This window comes from Pseudomyrmex gracilis, unplaced genomic scaffold, assembly GCF_002006095.1.
Source record: "Pseudomyrmex gracilis isolate BER0280 unplaced genomic scaffold, ASM200609v1 scaffold_117, whole genome shotgun sequence".
Lineage (NCBI taxonomy): Eukaryota > Metazoa > Arthropoda > Insecta > Hymenoptera > Formicidae > Pseudomyrmex > Pseudomyrmex gracilis.
Window position 1 is genome coordinate 249,776 of NW_018020701.1, and position 21,706 is coordinate 271,481.

A 21,706-nucleotide genomic window follows, 5' to 3' on the forward strand; every position below is an offset into this window, starting at 1 on the left:
GCACGCGTGTCACTGAGCCGTATTAAACCGCGCGCGGTTTCGCGCAGCGTGTTGTAAAACCGTGGGCCTTAGCGCACCGCGCGCCCTTTTAAAAGACTGCACCTTAAGGCGGCGGCATCGGTGCTCACAAACGCGCCGACAAACGCTGTCTCGCTAGAAACTTCTCCTTCCACTTCCTCTCTCTCTCTCTCTCTCTCTCTCTCTTTCTCTTTCTCTCTCCCGGCTACTATACCGCTTTATACTCTCTCTGTCCCCTTTGACGCACACGCACGCACAATCGCGCGTATACGCGACCTGTTCGCCGAGTTCGTGTGAAGGTACGTTTGAAGGTTTGGGTTCATGCTTATCCCCCACTCGCGCACAACAACCAGGTGCTAATCGGGATCGTTAGAAGGAAGCTGTCCGTGGGAGAGCTGTTCCGTTCTCCGTAAACGGATCTCTGATCTTCCGTGAGAAGAGAATAGAGAAATCAATCGTCTCTCTTAAAGATAACGCGAATTGATTTGGATCGATTTAAATTGGATTTATTAAATTCAATTCGCATCGTCTAGTAATTAAAAGAAACAACAATTTATACACGTACGTTTCAAATTCCGGTAGCGTAGTTCGCGCGGGGTCGTCGCCAAAATGCAGAAAGAACGCGAAAAAATCCGCAAAACCCGAAACGAAGAGAAAGAGGGAACGGAGGTGAAGGAGTGCCGGTAGGAAAAAAATGACGAAAAATGCGAACTTCTCACCGCGGCCGGCGACAAAGGGCTGCTGCACAGTGTCACCGCGGAAGATAAATCTCTCCGTCTCTGTTTCCCTCCCTCCCACCCCCGTTCCTTCCTCTCTTCCTCCTTCTTGCTCGCTCGTTCGACTGTCGCCGCCGTGGCCGCCGCTCTCTCTCTCTCTCTCTCTCTCTCTCTCTCTCTATCTCTTTCTCTTTCTCTCTCTCTTGGATCTCCTCGTCTGGATGTTCCTCCGCAGTCGGGGGATCGAACTCCCTTCTGGGCACACAGCCGGACACGCAGTTCTCCTCTCCCTCTTGGCTCTCTCATTTACACTACCAGCGGGAGGATTTACTGGCCGCAGAATACAATGCGGACCTGTCCGTGTCCATCCACCGAGACCGGGAGCCGTCCTCTAGTCGTGTACCTCTTCGCCGTGGCTATACATATCCGCCCTCTGCGGCACGTCGCAGCGACGGGAGAGAGAGACGAAGAGAGGGAAGAGAAGAGAAGAAACAGCAGGGAAAGAAAACGGGACCGGACTCTCTCCTCCTCCTTTGGCGTATTTTGCGCCTGGCCGAGTAAGTTCTGGCGGCGCTCGCGCGAAGTCGCACGTTCGAAAAACGCCGGCATTTCAACCGCTAAAGTACAATTTCACGTAGAGCCAACAAAGAGCGCGTATTAATTTTTCAACTAATTTTTCGCGTCGGGAAGAATATTAATAACAACGAAGAGAGCGGCTTCTCTGTGAAACGCTTCGGCGTTTCAAAACTGGTTCGCGTTAGAGAGGAGTGGAATGCGAGCTCGCCACCGGCATCGGAAAAGACGATGCGGTGAGCGATGTAGAAGAAACGTGATACCGACAGCGTCAATAATTAATACGTTCCTATATACGAGTTCCGCCGCGAACGGATCGTTTGTTCGGTCCGACGACCGAAGCCTCAATTTCTCGGATCGATGATCATCCTCCTCGATGATCGTCCTCCTCGCGGACGTGCATGCCCGAACGGTGTACGCTAGCGAGTCGAGAGAGCTCGCGTGCGCGCGCGCGCACACACACACACACACACGTGGCCCGACATCAGAGAAACCAAAGCCGACGACGAGCCCGGTCGCTTTGCATAGCTTTGGAGTTGTGACACCTACCTAGTGTCACAATTATAAGCGCGGCCATCAAAAGCGTGGACAATATTCGTCGCGCTCGGTCGTCGAATGAAAAACGTTGGAAATTTCTCGGAGGCGTCTCTCCGGGAGGGGTCTCGCCATTTGAAGAGTATTGACTGTCCGCGCAGAGTCAACAGCTCAATACACGGTTTACGGACGTAACACACAGGTTTAGCACGTAGTTCGAATAAGAGATGCCGTCGCGCCGACAAACTCGCCGCAATATTTGTTCCGCGACACACGGAACAAAAACCAGTTTTTTTTTTTTTTGTTTCTTATATAGATGTTATGCGATTAATATGCACGCGATAATTGGTCGATTAAAAGACGCGAGACTTCTCTGATTTACGCAAATTAAGCGTACGTCTTCAACACACAGGTCACACGTCACGTAAATCACGCGGAAATATATTTCATGCGCGTATCCGCGGCTGATATTTGTGTGCGTACATGTATATTATTAAAAACAACTGAGCCGCGTGAGATATACGATTGGAACTAATTAAATATTCGCGCAGGTCTCTCGCGCGCGCGCGCGAAGGAAGAATTTGATTCGATTTAACCAAGTGGTAATAATAATAAATCCCGTCAAAAAATGAAAACTTCTTAATTCGGGTTTTTAATCTCACTCACAGTCTTCGCGCGCGAGATTTCTCGAAAGAAACTCTCTTATTTGAGATGTACGTACAACGCGCTTCTGTATATCAGAAATAAGTTATTCCACACGGCGTATTTCACACGGACGGTTGAAAATCGCGAAATTCAATTTATAGCGCAATAAAATGTTATTTTTATTGAGCTATATTTTAATTAAAACTCGCCGAAGAATATTCGGAATATTTTACGTTGTCGCGGTTAACATACGAGGAACGATTAAATAAATAAAGTATCCGAAACGACGCGCGCAGAGATGGCGACAGCGACGTTGACAAGTCTCGTCCTTCGGTTTGAACAAATGTTCCGGCTCATTATCGCGCGTATAAATGTTTGCGCGCGACTTTCTCGAATTTTTTGAGAAGAGCATAAATTAATGAAACGGAAGTGATGAAAAAAAAAAAATTCTTTACGTCGCGAGAATCAGAAACGGAACGTTAATAACGCCGTCGCGATTGACAATCACCTTCGACAGGTCGGCCATCTCGATGAGACCGATAATCGAACGGGCTCGCTCGAAGACATCAGAGAACGAAAGCCGACCACTTTGCATAGTTTTGTGAGGCCGACACCTTCCGCGCGGTGTCAATTAAATCCTCCGTAGCCTATCGGAGCTGCTAAGTGGACTGCACACAGCTCGCGCGGCTTCGAAACTCAAGGATTCTAATTCTCTCGAGGACAAAGACCTTGCCGAATCGTGTTTAGACGATCAAAGCGAGGGCCACCGTGCATTCCGAGTCGCTTCCTAATCTCCCTCCCGAGAAAATCGAGGCTTCTCGAAGAGAATCAAATTCGCACGGTCTCAACTTCGTCTCAACTTGTTCGTAAAAAAAAAAAAAAAAAATATAAACTTGTGTATACTGACGCTTTTTAAAAAAGGATCATATTACATAAAAACTGATAATATCAATATAATAAGATAAGATAATAAATTAATAGATAAGATATATATGTACGTGAAGGCGTTCGCACATAAATATCAAAGGGACTGAGAAGTTCTTTGACGTGTTTAGCTGAAAAGGACACGTTTGTAAAAAGTCCCGGGTGTTTCCTGCGTTGCTTTCGTGGAAAAGGGCTCGTCGAGGAGCTAGACGAGATATACCGTAGTCCTCTCTACAGGAAGCCCCGAGGTCCTGGGCGAATCAATTTGTATGCTGATGGCTATCTCCGTGGAGAATAATTTATAAACGATATTAAATCGAGCTCTCTCTTTCTCTCTCTCTCTCTCTTTCTCTCTCAACTTGGAACACGCTTGGTACCGACCAACCCTTCTTTTTCTCCTCACCCTCGTCCCTCTCTCTCACCCTCGGTCCAATCGTAGATTATGTAGACACACACACACGCGCGCGCGCGAGCGTAAGACTGTAAATTTATATTCCGGTAATGCGATCTTTCATCGCTACGACCGTAAACGCAGCTACGAAAATCGGCGTACTATGCAAATTTAAATGCATTTCTATCGGAAAGCAATGAGGAATTAATTCTGTGGCATATCTCAGCCAAAATGATTGCCTTTTGATCGAATCTTTTCTCTCTTTCTCTCTCTCTTTTTTTTTCTCCCTTGCGAAGTAGAGACGGGGGGCGAAAATGCGCTATATAAAGATATAAATTATTTATCCACCGCTCAATAATATCACGGTGTAAACCGTCAATAACCGCCTAAAGGTCTTATAATATTACGTTACGCGCGTACATCTGATCGCCCGTATCACGATGTGCGTAAGACGCGCACCGGTTTCGTGATCGCGTCGATTACTCACGAGCTCATTAACGTTGTTAACCGATGAAATCGGGGGAAACAGGACCTTTATTAAAAAACAAAAAAAACCAAAAAAAAAAAAAAAAAACGACCGATGTTTGATAAAGCCCCCTTCCCCGTCTCTTGGTTCGCATATGGTCGTTAACCTTTTCGCTGTCTGTCCGCCACATGTGCGGCGAGTGAATCTACGTGGCGCGTAAACGCGAAACGTGTGTTTTCCCTAACGTAAAAAAAATCTCATCTCGCGACGAATTGAACATTCAATTGCAAAATTTTGCATTTAAAGAAGAAGACACAAGTTTTGAGATTGACTTGTAAATTCGCGACGATTACAAGATTTTTTTTTATTGATAATGAGATGCAATTTTTTCAACGAAGACTAATCGCTCGCGTCTCTTTAATCTTTCCTCCCTCCCTTTCCTCTTTCTCGGAACTATTATTTATATATAAATCCGGCACGTGAGTTTTACTTATCGCGACGAAACACGCATTATGACTCAATAAAACACAATATTCGACATCGTGAATCAACTTATTATTATAATACAGTCATTCGCATTCGCGGTCGGTCTACTCGCTGCCAAAAAACGAGACGCTCTTCTCCACGCGGAGCGTGGTTTAGCATAACTACGCGGCACGAAAGTCTCTTCGATTCCCGTTTTCGTCGTGAAATAAAGTCACCGCGCGACGCGATCGTTTTTTTTTTTTTTTTTTGTTTTGCCTCCCTCCTGCCTTAACCCCAATCTTCCTCTTTTTATATTAATTTGCCCATCGTTCCGCGAAAGCGCTTACGTGACACGAAAGTCGGCGCGGAACGCAAACATCTTTAAATTATAGATAATCGGAGAAGTACTATTTGGGTCTCCGATGAGAGATACACACACTCACACACACACACACACATACACACACAACGATTAAATACACAAATTTCTCTCTATCTCTCTGAAAAAAAATTTCAAAAGCTAAATAATGAAGTTATTGAAGTTAACTTTCAACTGGTAAAACGCAAATATTGTTTTTGCGAGATATTAAATTATAAAATAATCAATATGTTTTTATTGTTATTATATACAAGTGGTTTTGATTTCCACTTGAGACACAGGTTGCTGCTACTCATTAAAATCGCAACGCATTAAAGTTAAAAAAAAACAACAACAAAAACTTACGATGTGACGAAATTTGCACACGACTAATTAACTGTGCGACAATAGTCTTGCAATTGCACAAAGGAATCGTCTGTTGGTCTGTTTGCGTCGAACACGGAGGTCGTGTTCATTAACTTTTTTATTTACATAATCGTCGGAATTCACCTTCGCGCCGCGATACAACAGAAATGCAAATTTATCTAAAATACCTTTCGTTAAAAAAAACACCGCGTATCGTTAATTGCCTCGGTATCTTAGTAATTCTTATCGTTTCTTGACATGTTCAATATTTTTGCAATACGCGTCGCAGTGCGCGCCGGTAATTATATTAAAATTTTTTCTCTTTCCGAAAATATCGGAATTATTATTATTTTAATTTAGATATTATGCGAATTTTTATCGCAAATTTTTCACGCAAACAGTCAAAAACGCCAGTAAAAATCGTTTAAATTTTTGACATACTCAATTTTTACGCGAATTCCCAAAATTGCAATTGCGCACTTCCATTATTTTATTTGTGAATTGTGAAAAAAAGAACACGTGGTAAATCTTCACACTGTGGCAAATCGTAATTATCACAATCATCCGGCCTCCTTCTCCTCCTCCTCTTCCTCCTCTTTGCCACCGATCGGTCGGAGAGATTAAAATTCCTGCGCCATACTGATGCGCGTTCTTGCGCGCTTATCTCTCTTCTCCGGCAGAAAAAACAGAAACGGTTTCTTTCATTAAAAGAGGCGGCGCAATCAAAAAGTTTCCTCGTTATATAAAACGCGCCCGTATCGCGCGGTTGACCGGTAGAGCATGCATTCGCGCAAACCGAACGTTCGATATCCGCTTAAATTTCCCTTCGCGCTCCGAGGGAGGGTGTGACTGACGGGCGTTTCTTGCAGCAAATCTTTCGCGCTCCGTGAATTTGCATTGTGGCCGCCGCGCGCAGCACAGGGTGGAGTTTGAGAAATGAGAGTACACACAGAATTTTTGTATTTTTAAATTAATATATATATATATATATATATAATTCCTTAATCACTGTGGATTTCTCGGAGGGACTTCGATGACAGGGAACGCGGGTCGGAGGAGTCGGGGGGGGGAGGGGAGGGAGGAGAAGAATCTAAGAAGTGTACAATATACAATACAAGCCACGGAATATCACGATTCTCGTGTTATAAGAAGTCTAGATACACTTTTGACGCGCGCGCGCGCACGACCTCGCCTGGGCCGCCCGTTCATTGTTTTTTTCTTCTTCCTCTTTTTATCCTCTTATGTTTCTTTTATTGCTTTTTTCCTGTTTTTTTTTTTTCCTCGTCGACAATGAGGCTCGCGTCGCTTCGAGCGCAGAGATGACCGCGTGTGCACGCTCTCCGAAGGAAGAGCCATGAAAAAATGAATACGCGGAAGGATTGAGCAAGTTTCCAAAATATTCGGGGAAACTGAGATAAAACGCGATTGATTCGAAAGCGAAAGCGATTAAGCTTTTCGTCAGCTTGGAAATTCCGATGATCGACGAACGCGAATGTATCAAAGGCGAATCGTTAATTGAAGAAGCAGATGGACGAAGAAAAATATTTGATATGATAACATCCTCTCTCTCTCTCTCTCTTTCTCTCTTTTTCTCTCGAGATGACGTGGCGGGTTGCTTTTAAATTAATATATTCACACACATTTAGGATGTGACTTAATATTGTACACATACTCTTCATCCGCACTGGCTTCTAACTCTCTCTTCGTTAAGAACCATCACAGCTCTAAGTTGATTAATACATTTTACACGTATCGATACGTATGATACAATAGGGAAATATGTGTAACATAGGGGAATTAATACAACATTTAATTCGTACAAATAACTTAACTTGCTTAAGAGAAATGTGACAAGCTTCTTCTCTTCATCCACTTGCCGGTTCAATTGCATGTTTTGTACATATATCGATCGGTTTCTATGCTTTTTCTTTTCTCTCTCTCTCTCTCTCTCTCTCTCTCTCTCTCTTTCTGCACCGGAACATTGGTTCGTTACACTGTATATATGTATATGTTCAACGCTATAGGTTCGCATTTCACGCGCGCACTGAGTTTTTATTTTATTTTACTTTATTTATTTATTTTTTTTTTGTTTAACGTAAACTTCAGGAACTGTATTTATATACTAAATTATACATAAACAGGTCGCAGTAACATAAATATGTACAACATTTGTCGGATAACCTGAACAGAAAAATTCATTATATAATCAATAGACTTAATGGCAAATCTAAAACAGATGGAGAACCTATTCCGAGTAAGAATCAACAAATAAATAATCAACGTGAAGAGATTTGTGGAAAATAATTTTGTTTTTTTTTTGTTTTTTTTTTGTTTTTTTTTTTGATCGCCAAATAAAAACTAAAAACTAGGAAAACCGTCTCTGCGTGTGTTGGATTCTTCTTCTCGTGAGACGAAGTCTTGCTCGAATAGGTTCTTGATGAAGGGTGTTGTAAAGCGCGCGAACAGTAGGTCTCCCCGTTTACACGCTCGACGATACGAAATACCTACAACTCCGAGCTTCGATTTCCGAATTATCGTATTCTCGTCTCGGAAATCTTCGTCGTGAAATTTAGGTTTGAGCTTTTGCCAATAAAGATGATCGGAAGTCTCTCCGGCGACCGCGGTATTCCATTAAAACACAGCCGAATCGATTAGCTTCGTGCGCACGTATAGTTGCTCGATTATTGCTTTCGAAGTTCAGAAACATATCTCCGCTACCTTTGTAATCGATTCGGGTTTTCTCGCAGAAAAACACATTGTTATGACAATGACGATTTTTTGCCCCGCTCTCGGTGCGGAGAGATGATATCGCAAAATGGAGATTAGAATTTTGAAAAAAAATCCAATACATCGCGTTGACGACGCGCCTCTCATTTTGCAGCATATCAGATATATAGTTATATATATATATATTTTTTTTTTTTTTTTTTGTGCATTTATGTGCATAGAAACGGAGATGTAAAAACTATATGTCGACGCGTAATCGCTCATAAAATACTCGATATTATTGTGTTTCGTTTTTGTGCATAAATTCTGCAGAAGTGTTGCGTTAATGCGCAATTGCCGCTTATTGAAAATTCAAATGTATGTAGAGAACACCGGTTTTTTTTTCTGCAAAATATATATCGAGAAATCGAGTATATGCGATATAAATTTTCATGGATTCGTGCCAAATAATACGCGTAATCAACGCGATTGTCGATATTTAACGACCTGATGTGAACTTACCTCTCGCCATTATCGACTCGTCGATGCAACGAATTAGCTAAACTGAGAGAGTTTCGTGTTTTCTCCATTTTACGATGATCGACGCTACACCGCGGGGATCGAAAACGCGTGAAAATTACGTAACAGCAATTAGTTGAGTTTGCGACGGAGCGTGGAGCTCGCGCGTCCAAACGGGACCGCCGCCGATTACCGACTGCACGACGAAGAAGCGATCGACGTCAATGCGACGGAGAGAAAAGAGAATCGGGTTGCGATCTTTCCGATTGGTGGTTTTTTTTTCGCGGTTGTTTTTCGGAACGTGCAGCGCGCTCGTGCATTCGCATTGTGCGTGCAAACGATAACGGCTTTCCATTCTCGGAAACGATTTCTTTGAAAAAAAAAAAAAAAAAAAAAAAACAACGAAAACAAAATAAAACCGCCGCGCTACGTTCTCTTTCGCGAGATACCGCGCAATTTCGTCTTAAATCACCCGTTATCTCCCACTCCGTCGTGTGTTGTTTGTTTTTTGTTTTTTTTTTTTGACTCTTTCGACCGTCGCTATTGTTACGTACGTATTAGCAGTTCGTGATAACGCTCTTTTCTGCCTTCCTAAAGTGACTCGCATGAATTGATTTTAACTTTATTCGACGTTCTATTATTATGTTTAGTAATTATCTACACCGCGCGCGGATCGCTACTATTTGTATATACAACCGTCGATCAGATCTGGCTTCTGATTGCTGCGACCTTGAAGATGTTTTCAAAATAAAATCTCGTGTTTTGGAAGGAAATAAAAAAACATACTCTTACATAATAAAATAAATTCAATCTGTACGTGTTGCGCGATATTCGGGACGCAAAAATTAATATTTATATATAACAACAATCACAAGCTCGATCTGTTCCGATGTAAAGAAGCGAAGGAAATAGATTATCCGTAAAGTTGCGAGGAAGATCGTCGAGAGCGCGAGGTGTGGCGAGAAGTTTTTCCTCCTCACACACAGTTCGTGAACGAAGAAACGCACGAGTCGCGCGTCGGAAGCAATGGCCGACGGTTGCTCGAGTTAAACGAATCGGAAAACAAAAAGAAAAAAAAACGCCCATTGGAATCGCTTCGACCGACGACGTTCGACCTTGCGACGCACTTCTTAAAGGACGCGAGAGTCTCCGGGAATGACGTGAAATTTTGGAGAACGAGATTATATCCCAAGGAAAACGCTAAAACCGAAAGTTTCCGCAGTTCGTCGCGCGCTTTCGCAGGTCGTCGACTCGGGCCTCGAGAGGTTTTTCTGAATCGGATTTGAAATTCTCTTCTTGCGCGTTGCTTGTGTGGTTTCGAGGCGTAAATCGGGCAGAGCGTGCGTTTATGCGATATTACGTCTCTAAATCGTTATATATATTTGTATATATATAATATAATAATATATTTAATAATTAGTATACACAGAGATTTTATTTTATTTTTTTTTGTTTTAGAGAGGGGATGTTATATTTATATATATTTATATATATATAATATTTATATATATAATATAATATATAATATATAATATCACTAGGGTACATATGTACACAGGGGGACTGCAAATAATAGGAGGTGCTCTTATATTGCAATATCGTTTTTCTTTTTTTTTCTTTTTTTTTTTTTTTTTTGTCTCGTCCTTTAAGACGTACACAGGTGGAACGTGGACTTACAAGTGGATTCACGTGGGTGTACGCGCTCGCAGACTCTCTCCCTCACATTCACTTCTTCCGCCTATCGCATTCACCCTTTTTTTTTGTTTCTTGCGCGTCTCATGTTTTAATTTACAATAACCGCGCAAATCGGCGCAACGTCCGTCCGAGGGTCCAACGCGTCGTTCCCTCCGCGCGTCGCAGTTTTTGTTTAACGGATGACGCACACGCTCTTCTGACGATCGCGCTCTTTATCGCGCGAACGGGTCTATTTACAGATACAGGAAACGCGCGAGGGACTTCTCGTTCCGTCCCGAAAGCACGGCGACTTCTCACGAGCGCGGCGTCGCTCCGGAAATAAAATTGCACTTTGTAGTATGAGAGTCCGGCCTTCCCCGCGTCCGTTCGACGCGTCCAGCGAGAGTCCCGGGACTCCCAAGTGGTAGGACGAGGAGAAGGCAGAGCGTATTGAGTGCCGACGTTCCCGCCGCTACGACGGCTCCGACGTGGAGTCCGGCTCCCTTTCGTCGGCGGAGATATCCTCCGGGTCGCTGCCGGACTCGTCAGCGCTGTCCTCGTCCTCGTCGGGGTCGTCGTCCTTCGTACTGCTCACAGGCTCGTTCTCCTGTCACGGACTCCCCCCGCCTGCGTCGTCGCCCCGATGGCCGGGCGTCAAACTGGGACTCCGCCGTCTCTTCTCCTGCAGACCGTTCACCATGTTCTCGATGGACTTGAGCTCGCCGGCGGAGCTTGGCGTCGTCGAGGTTAGACCGCCGCCGCCGGTAGGTGTCGGAGAATTGGTTGGCGGCCTCGGCGGCGGCGATCGCGGACTCAGGGTTCTGCTGCCCGGTGTAACAGTCTCAAAAGCGGAACCGTGCGAGGGCGCCGGTAACGTATAGGGTGCGAATCTGTGTCCCTTTAACTGGTGCAGGGGACTGGCCAAAGGATGGGGATAGTGCGCGAATAGTGCCGGATGCTGAGAGGCCGCTAGAGCCAGCTGGGCGTTGAACAGCATACCAGGTGTGACTCCGCCGTGGAGTCCCAGAGGAGTGGGTGGGATCAGGGGACCTGGGCCTGGATACAGTCCGGGTACGGGGGGATACAAATACGGTAGCAGAGGTGGGTGAAGCGGCGGGCCGACGGAAACGTCGGGTCGGGGACCTTCGGATCCTGTCGGGCCCGGCCCGCCGCCGCTCTCGGATCCGGACGACTCGCTGCCCTCACCCCGCTCGCTCGTTCGATCGTCCCTCTCGCGGGAATGCTCTCGTTCGCGATGATGATGAGCCGGATGCGGCGTGTCGGGCCCGACCACGTCCAGCAGCTTGTCTTCGTCGTCCATGAGATCGTTGGCGGAGTTCGATGAGCGTCGCTTGTCAGGCGACGCTGGTCCACCCGCCGTCAAACGGGAACCGCCGCCCGATACTGTCAGTAGCGCCTGCCTTCTGCAACAAATACACGGAGTTAGCAATCTTGCGAGATTCGCGTTCACCTCTTACGCGTTCCGTATTCTTTTCTCATCAGAGCAGAAAATTTTCCCGCACTACACGCACATGTTTTTCTCAAGATGAAATTGCATCGCGCCGATCGTATCTCGCACAAATTAAATCGTAAATTAACACTGACAAATCCATACGTATCGCCATAAAAACTGTGAACCAACGCGATATCTTATGTTTACAGATTGATTATTGATTTATGAAAAGGCGTGGTTGGTTATCAGTCGTTACAGAGAGAACGCCAGCGACCACCGGGTTTTGCCGTCTATTTCGATATGATTTATCGACGCTCGCAAGCTGACGATCTTTCGAGACGTGCAAATGCCCGCACTGTAATTGGTTGCGAGATTATAACGAGCGGGACCGGTGATAAAGTTACTTTCCTCACTTGGCAGCGGCAATTCCGACGTTACGTCGTTTCTGAATTTCGTTTTTTTCAGCGCAAACGTCTCGATCGGAAAACTAGTCGATCTTCAGAACGCAACGTGATGACCTCGAGTGTATTTATTTTTTGTTTTAAATAAAATTTCGCGGAATTCGCGCTATCTCGCGAATAAAAAAAAAAAAAAAAAAACTACGCGGATTTCCGCGCGAATAAAATATCACGCTTGTTACAGACAGCGCGCGTCGCAGATTCTCGCGAGGAAAACAGGCGCGAGTCCGAGAGGAGACAGAGAGAGTTATTGTGTCGAGGAAAATCAAAAGGCCGCTCTCCGACGCGGCTTCTGTTTTGCGGCGTTGCGCGACTCGTTGCACGGTCTTGCTCGTCCGTGGCGATAATTCACGCGGGGTCTGATCGCGCGGCAACGTGTACGCCAGGCTATAGGCCTCGGGATTTATGCGAGCACCGGTAGCCGTATCGCCTCGAGGCGCGGCCGTGGTATTAGATTAATTATCTTAATTGCGCCTTCAACGCCTTTCCTATGCGGCGAGTCTCTAGCGTTTGCTCGCGCGTGCGTTGCCTTCACGTGCGCTTTAACTTTACGCCACTCCCGGCTATTTACACTTATAACCAGACTCAGAAAGAGAGAAAGAGCGAGAGAACGCTCGGTGCACCTCGTGTACGCGCGCACATAAATATGTGTGTGTGTGTGTATGCGCGCAAGAGCGTTTCGCATTAAACGCGCGGCGTGTCGATAGAACGCACCGAAGATATACGCGCGACACGATTATATTGCGCTCGGCGCGTCGCGGTACGGACACAAAGAGACTTTTTTTTCCGCGAGCAGAGAGGTGCGCGTAGATGCGGATTGTGATTTATCGCACTGATGTCCGTATAGCTGTCTGTATCCAATCCCGGACTCGCGGATCGGAGTCACGATCATTTTTCACAATCCGCCGCGCGGCGATATCGCGTGGTGGCCGCGATCGCCTCGCGATGATCGCATCCTCGTCGTGATTTCTTGAAAAATAGAAAAAAATTTAAAACAAAAAAGAACCGCGCTTCTCTCCCGCTCGATTTTTGCGCGCCGTGGAGAAAAAACGTGTTATTGCATTAGTTAATTAATGAAATTTTCGGATACACAAGAGACCGAAAGATTTTTACGATCAAACACCGCATTCAAATTGCTCATTATTAATTTTCTTTCTCCTGACTTGTTTGTGTTGCGGATTTAATTTACTCCCGCATCCGGCGCGTAAACAACGAAAAAATAATTAACCGCATCGATCTCCGCGTGAACAAATAAAATATCTCTTTTTTTGAGAGTCTATACACACACACACGCACACACAGAGGACTTAGCTTGAGAATCGTACGTGTACATTGCGGGCGCGCGCGGTGAACTATTGATTTAGCGCGGCTCTCGCACTTACGTACGGAAACCAGAGAGCCTGCACACCTTTTCAACGCGCTGCAACGAGTGCATGTCACGGATGCATCCACAAATGATGCGCCTCCTCCTCGGCGGACGAGGCGAGCGAACAAACGAACGAAAAGCGCGCGCCTCTGTGTTGGTGAACTGATCGCATTACATGGCATTAAGGCACCGGTAAGCCTCTCGTTGTGCGAACAGCTATAGCCGAGACTTACACGAGGCTTAGGTTTGTTCAGCCTGCACGAGACGATGCATTAGATTTGCCCGAGATCCCTTTCCCCTCTCACCCCGCCCCTCCTTCTCGTCATTCGACTCGATTGTCGACGGGGATAGAAACGAACGTACCGTCGAGTTTCCTTTGCGTGATTAGGAACGTTTCCAGGAAATTTTGTTCGAGCTCGCTGGAAGGATCCGCGCGCGCGCCACCAATTAATTCTGGATTAGGGTTGCGGAAATCGAATATCTCGGCTCGGCGCGGTTGCGAGACGAATCAGGCGCGCGAAGAGAGGCGCTTTTCGGAAAAAGGTTTCGCGCGGAAATAAAAAAAAAAAAAAAAAGAGGCACTATCTTGCGTCGCGCGAATTATGTATCTGTAAATAATCGAAAGATATATTGCGCAAACGTGTATTAGCGTTGACGAGAGTATAGAAAGCGCGCGAGAGCTGCTTTTTGGTTGAAGATACGCAGCAGGTCGTACAAATATTGACACTTTGCCAAAGAACGCGCAAATAATAATAAACAAGAAACTTGAAAAATTCTGAAATTTCTTGCAAAATTATTCTACACCAACCGCGTGCGCGCGCGCGCGCGCGCGCGCGAGTATCGCTCCGAGCGCTAATGAGCCAACGAGATTACTCGATGAGGCAAGACGGATATTTTTCCAACGAACATCGGGGATATAAAGCCCCCGGGGGCTAGTATAATTACACCTCGAAGGAATGCTTTGTTGCAATGCGGAGAACGCGCTGGAATCCCAACGATTCCCGCGCGCGCGCGCGCGCGCACGCTCTCTCTGCGGGGATAATATAATTAACTGCAAAAGTTAAGTAAAACTCGCGCGCGGCTTCTCCGTCCGGATTTCCCGACGCGCGCGGCGCCGCCTTCTCATCCTCGATTCCTCGCGCTCATTAATCGAAGAACGTGTTTGCGAAAGAGAACAATCGGATACAATCGGATCCGTGAATATTATAACCCGCGTAGAGACAACAGCTAGTGTCGCGGCTATTAATTTAACAACGGCGCTAATGAGCCGTTAGGAAATATGTATATACATATCGTTTTGCATTATATGTGCATTAAACGCGCACGGGGATCGTGAGGGAGCGTTTCACGAGCGAACGGGTTAATTCGCCGCGTATCGCAATGCGATCTTTCTGCGGTGTGTGCATGATGATAAACGACATGACACTCACCGCACCGCAGCAGCGGTTCTTTCCTCGTGTGTGTGTGTGTGCGCGCGCGCGCGCGCGGTGTTCTTTTTGTCTTGTGACTATTTTTTAAGCGGCGTAACAAATCGAGTCCGTCACGCTCGAGTGGTGCTACGTCTCGTGACGAACGCGTCGGGCGTTGTTAAAAAAATTAACGAAACAATGTGGAACAGCTGTCACGGCTTTTTAACGTACGCCACATCGGATCGGCCGCGTTTCCTCGATGTGTGTGATCGCGCGCAATTTTCACGTGCATCTCGAGAGGTGAAGAAATATACATATATCTCAATTATAAGAGCCGATAATCCGAGCCGCGGAATTGTGTTTATTCTCCGAATGTAACAATTTCGTTGCAATTTTGTTCGGTCATCGTTTATCTTTTCGCGCTTTCATGCTTTCACTCTCCCCCGTCAATATCGAACGCTACTATCGGTTTAGCGCATTACAGAACTGTACACGCGCGATCGGGGTCAGTGCGTATAAAAGATGAAAAGCGCTCGCGCTCTCGAAGCTCAGTCTTTATGCAGCCACAAAACGATCTGTAGGGCCAATATAAAATTCAAAGCTGCCAAGAGTGGCACCCTCCACGTTAACGACAGCGCCGCCCCTGAGCATCAGTATGCTAATCCGATGATTGGCTATGTTCCAACCCCGATCCTGCTCTCGTCGCGCCACTCTCTTTCTCTCGCGACGCGTCTCTTCGTCCCTTCTTCCGCCTCCGCTCGCTCGGCTGTTTTCCCGCTTCAACCATTCTCTATCTTTCTCTCGCTTTCTCTCGCCCTTTCTCTCTTTAGTTTCCCTGTGGCTTCCTGATGGCATCCAACCACCCTTAACCGAAACCATAAGCCAAAACTAACCCTTATTCTAATTAGGCGGTGCCGCGGTGACGCGCCCCCTGCTTTGCATATTTTCTCGATTAACCTCGCCCTTTCTTTATCCGCTCGACGTCGTCGTCGTCGACGTCGTCGTCGTCGTCGTCGTCGTCGGAAGACCGTCGCGCAATTTTCCGAAAATTTTCTAATCAACGAATTTTGTTTTTTTTCCTCTTTCCGTTTTTTCTTTTCTTATCGCGAAACGACAAGAAGATTCGATTCGCGCAATTTTTGCGCACAAGGCGGAGGATTGGGAAAGAGAGCGGCTTAAATTGTTATGCATAGCGATTTGATTTCATTAAAACCCACTTGAATCTCATCCGCGCGACCCGTCCCTTATCCTCCGCTCGACCAATGAAGATCGAAATGGGTTTCCATAGCGGCACGATCCGCGATCTAACAACCGAGGAGCATTCTCTCCCGGAGGGAGTGCTTGCCAACATAAGCTCATAAACCCGCAATATTGAATACAAATGGACGGCACCACTGCCGGCGATGCGGAGTGCAAATGAGCCCTGTGAAACCAACCCTTGGCTTCGGGGATGACCCTAAGGTCGGGCATAATAGCGCCCGATCGAGGGGAAGCTCGAAAGGTCCTACGATCAATTAGGTAGACCCCGAAGACGGATTCGCGGCTCTTTACTCTTCACGAAGCGTGATTCGTGAAGGGCACGACCCTGCTTTGCATTTAGGGTAGTTTTTAACGCGTCTCAAACACTAATGCGAATATTCGTGCGAGTTTTATTATTTGTTGTTCTCTTTTTTTTTTTTTTTTTTGCTTTTCGCAAGAAATACTCTTTGCGAAATACTCAATCTACTTTGCGTCTTTCCTGGTTTTATTCAAATTGTTTACGCGCGCGTGTATTTTTTTCACACGCGCAGAAAATTAAATCAAATTTAATTTAATTTTGCAAAAGCGCGTACGAAACAGCTTCTTCGCTCGTGGAAGAAAAAAATCTCGAAAGATATGACGCGCTGATGAAAAATGAAGTTTTGAAAGCGATACTCACTTTTTCTCGCGCTTCCCCGCGCCGGTATCCCGAAATCCTTTGGCGAAAGGATTGTTATCGATCTTCAGCTGAGTGATCTAGAATAAAAAAAAAAAATACTTTTGTTTGTTAACTTTTTCAACTATTATGCGGATTTCAAGAACATTGATTGAATTAAAGCACTTCTTTGTCACTGAGGGGAGGTCAGTTCCCACAGAGACGAGACTTTCGAACTTCGATACTCTTTGTTGATTTGCTCTCTTCTAATTAATTATTCGCGACCGACGTACCGAGAAGGCGCGATAATTAAGATAAAAAAGCATGTAATATATGTAATCGCGTATGTACGCACGCTCGAGCGCGGCCTACTACTAAAAATCTGTAAAAGGCCCTTTTCTTTCACATACACGGCCACGTGCGCGCGTATGAGCAACTCTCATTCACCGTCGAAAATAATGCGTACCGAGAAAATTCGTTATTCCACGAAACGTTGTCGCGCGTCCGTGGTTTTATCATCAAAAAAACGGGAGAACTGCCGCGACGGGGGAAATATTAATTAAGGAAGTTTACAAAAGAGACAAAACACACGGGGTCCGTCCGTTTTAGATCGAAAAGATTGTTCCTCCCTGGCGAATTCTCTCTCGCTCGTTACGCGTAAATTTTACTATTCCCTCCTGAACTCGAGGTGACGAACTTTTAGCGAACAACAGGAATTCCGGATCAGATTTTTCACAAACAATAATTCTTTGCGAAGATTTACGCGCGACAAGACAGACAGTAAGTTGTGTTCCAGTTCTCTTTTTTTGTTTTTTGTTTTTTTTTTTTTCAGGCGTCATAAAGTACAGAATCTGTGGTTTTATTATACGTGAGATTGAACTGATGGCGGTCTAAATTTAGAACTTGAATTCTGACGGTTTAAATTTAGAATTTTTGAAACACAACAGGTGAGAGAAGAATTTAGGGGAGAATTATGTACCGCTTACCTTCTCGTTTTGGTAGGCCGTCACGGCGATGAACTCCGTTTCCTTGAAAACATAACTTCTGAACGTCGAGTAAGGAAGCTTCAGGATGTCGTTGGCTCGCACGAGGTGAAACCTCGGCTGATACTTGTGCATCGAGTTCAGTATCGTCTGTAACAAATGAGGGGAGCATACATTGGGACAGATTGTTTTATGCTAACACCGGCGAATAGCGTTTGCAATTACTTCGCTTCGTTTTTTGTCGCACTTCCAGACCAGTCGCGATTTTTCTTGTCTTTAATCTGAATTTTATACATTTTGACAAGTAATATTTTATATAAAATTTTTTCGATTATATTTTGAATATTTTCTAATCATCGAAATATTCGCGATACTTCAATTTGAGTCACGAAGCGTCAGATGTATTGCGACCGCGGTCTGAAAGTGATATTCCTTTCTTTCTCTCTTTCACTCACTCGCTCACTCTCTCTCTCTCTCTCTCTTTCTCGCTCGCTCTCTTTTTCTACAGCGCACGATGCGAAATTAAGAAACAAAAGCGGAGAACACGAGAGGGCGATTTTGCACGAAGAAAAATACGAAGAAAGATACGTCAGGGATTAAAAAGAGTGTCAAGAAGGTGTTGCCGTTAATCACAAAATCAGAAAACGGGAGAGGAAGGCGGCGCACACACGTTACTCCTTTCCCTTCGTTTAATTAATCTTCGTGCGCGAGTATTTCACCGAGTTTCGTGCGCGGAACCAAGAAGGAACGGGAGGCAAAAGCCCTTTTCCCTCCCCTCGACGACGCCGTTACATCGCGGCGGTGATGCATTCACGCCGGGTCGTCTGGGCGCGAATCGATACAAAAGTCTACATAACGCAATTGAGCTTTTCGAGCGCGCGGCGGTTTTATCGGCCGCGCGCCGACGATGACGATCGCGGTTACATATTTACACACACGAGCGAGCGTAATTATTTGTCGGAGACATTCTCTTTATTAGCGTCCGCTAAACTTGCTAATTGACAGAAATTGACTATGATAAAACGTTGCGTTTATTTACCTTGCGACGCGCGGCGCATACATAAACGACGTTGTACGCGCCGATTTGGCGCCGCAGTTAGCGCCGGATTGCCACTGTTTAGCGTTATAATACAAATTTGTTCAACTATTATTGGAATAACGAACTTCCCAATTACGGATCGTTTATCGGTTTCATTCCGCGATATTAAAGCGTTACACTCCATGGTCGCGAACGCGCGCCGCCACCCATCGATCTTGTTTAACGGACGCGAGTTAATTTATGCGCGCGCGTCGAGTCGCTCAACGTCGCGAACGAGCAAATTTGCTGCCGCCCCGCGTGCACACGCGTGTGTTGCTTTTATTATTCGCGATATATTCGCGAAAGGCCGTTTCAGAATATTCCGGCACGCAAAACAAAAAGGTCGAACACGCGCGCGTATTTAGCCAGTCGCACGCGTTCGCGTCGCATGCGTAAAAGGAAAGAGAGAGAGAGAGAGAGAGAGAAAGAGAGAGAGAAAGAGATTAATACGTGAGTGGTAACGAGCAAATTACCGGGCGTCATGAGCGGCGGACGATCGATTGATCGCCGGAAGTCGTGTCATCCGCGCTCTCTCGATTCCAGCACCACGAAAGCTCGTGTACGAAGATGGATTTTCGAGAATCCGACGGGGTCTTCCGTGTTATATTTACGGGGTCAGACCTCAATCGGCCACGCATCGGCATAATTTATACGCTAGTTATCGGCGTGTATACACACACACATACACATACACACAAGCAATCGATAGAATTCGAACCCATGGCCACCGGACCGTATTCTGGAGATATATCGGTCGCTCGTTTGCTCTTTCTCTCTTTCTCTCTCTCTCTCTCTCTCTCGACTGCTCGCAATCGAATTCCCTTATTAATTCAACGGAATCCGCAGTCACGCTGCCACTTTGGCAAATAAAGTACATCAATACCCGCGCTTATCACTCGCGCATCGTGACTGCATCGTACGTACGTACGTACGTAGGCGAGGGAGCGAGATTAATTTCAATGTAGCGTCAGAACCGGTTCATCCGCGCGAGAGAGGATCGCGATGCCGTTCTTTTAAAGGAATCCTCACCTTCGTCACAGGGAACATTTATTATTCAAGATTGTTGCGGTTTGTCTTCAATCAGATCTCGAAAACCTCACGGCCCGAAACGAGTTTTGTGAGAACTCGAGTGTGTGTATGTGTGCGCGTGGGAGTTAAAAATGTAACGAAGCACTTTGAATTACAAGCTCTTTAACACAAAACGACGCGTAAATTTCACGTACCACACCACCCCATCCACTCGGAATTTTCGTCGTATCGTTTAATTGCAAACGATTATATCGTTAAAGCGCACCGATGCGGCTTAGTCTTCTGTGAACTAGAGAAACCCAGGAAGACAAGAATCGTTTCGCGGAAACCTTAAAATATATTTTCGCAGTGTGCTCTGGGGGATAATTAATTCGCGGAGAAGTCAGATTATTATATAATGCAAAGTGTGCGGAAGCACTTCTCTCTCTCTCTCTCTCACCTCATCTCTTCTGAGAATAGAAGATTTACATATATATGATAATTAATTTTCGTCAATCGCGTACGTTCTCGCTAATTGCAAATTGTGAGATAAATGACAAGTCTTTGAATGGAAGGAGGAGAAAGAGAGAGAGAGAGAGAGAGAGAGAGGAACGATTAAAAAGTGTTTTTATAATCCCGATTTTTCGACGCCAGGTTGATTTCGAGGCTCCCCCATTTTCACTCTTTTCGTGTTCTTTTATCATTCGATCTTCCCCCTCGCACCGCTCGCCCTTCCGTTTTTTATGCAGATACCAACTCGAGGACGTCGCTTTGCTTTGGGGATAGCGACTAACAAGATAGCAGAGGGGAGACATTCCGTCGAAGAAACGAACGAACGAACGGACGCATCCGCAACGCGTTTGGCCGATAAATCTGTTTGTGCCGTACAAACGGCATTTCGTTCGCGAATCCACGGGGATAATTACCTCTCGAAAATGGGAAGTTACGCGGTTGTGAAAAATGTTCTCGAGAAGCGAGACCCACTAAAATGCTACGTGTGTCCTTTAGCGAGTCGCGAAAACTGCTGTGTTTGAAAACGCCCGAGGGAAACGGCGACGACCAAAGGATTATATGGCTCCTCAAAGTGGGAGCAAATACATTAGCCCGGCGGAAAAGTTTCCAAACTCTCTCTGCTTTTCGACAGAAAGAGATAGAGAAAAAGAAAGAGAAAAGTTCTTAATAGTTTTATAGCGCGTTCGTTTAAAAATTCCCAAAACAATAAAATCGCTTCTTAATGACGTGTCACAACAGCCGTCGTTACTTCCCCCCTCCCCCCCCCGGAATTTTATCTCATTCGTAAAAAAAATTACACGGAAAAGTTGATTGGCGTGCGAGAAGACGAAAGTTTGCGCTGTGAAAGACGCGAGAAAAATAGAAATCGTCGTTGTCTCCGCCGAGGCACAGATGTCGAGGGGCCAAAGGTCCGATTCTCTCTCTCTCTCTCTCTCTTTTTATCTGTGTGAACAGAATCGACCGATAATCACGCGACGGGCGTAATGGCAGAAATGGAAGAGACCGTAACGCGCCATCCAATCCGCGGCGCGGGAGAGAGTCGCGTATGTAACAAATAAAATTTGCCGACAACACACGCTCGTGCGTGTAAATGCACGCGTACGCGCAAAAGATAGAAAGAAAGAAGAAGAGAGCTCTCGCACGTTCCCGCGCCGTTGAACGCCATTATGCGCGGCGCGGCACAAAGAGG

General features: G+C 45.8%; 1 protein-coding gene across 2 annotated transcripts in view; it reads right to left on the reverse strand.

Annotated features, from left to right (window-relative positions):
• Positions 1-10,298: 10,298 nt before the first annotated feature.
• LOC109856406 (optomotor-blind protein-like) overlaps positions 10,299-21,706 on the reverse strand; it is a 74,247-nt gene continuing 62,839 nt past the window's right edge. For both annotated transcript variants that reach the window (XM_020431663.1, XM_020431662.1), the window contains exons 4-6: positions 17,922-18,068; positions 16,960-17,036; positions 10,299-11,779 (exon numbers count right to left, since the gene is read on the reverse strand). In XM_020431663.1, coding sequence (XP_020287252.1) covers positions 10,966-11,779; positions 16,960-17,036; positions 17,922-18,068 — 1,038 coding nt within the window. In that variant the 3' untranslated portion in view covers positions 10,299-10,965. The remainder of the gene's footprint in view (positions 11,780-16,959; positions 17,037-17,921; positions 18,069-21,706) is intronic.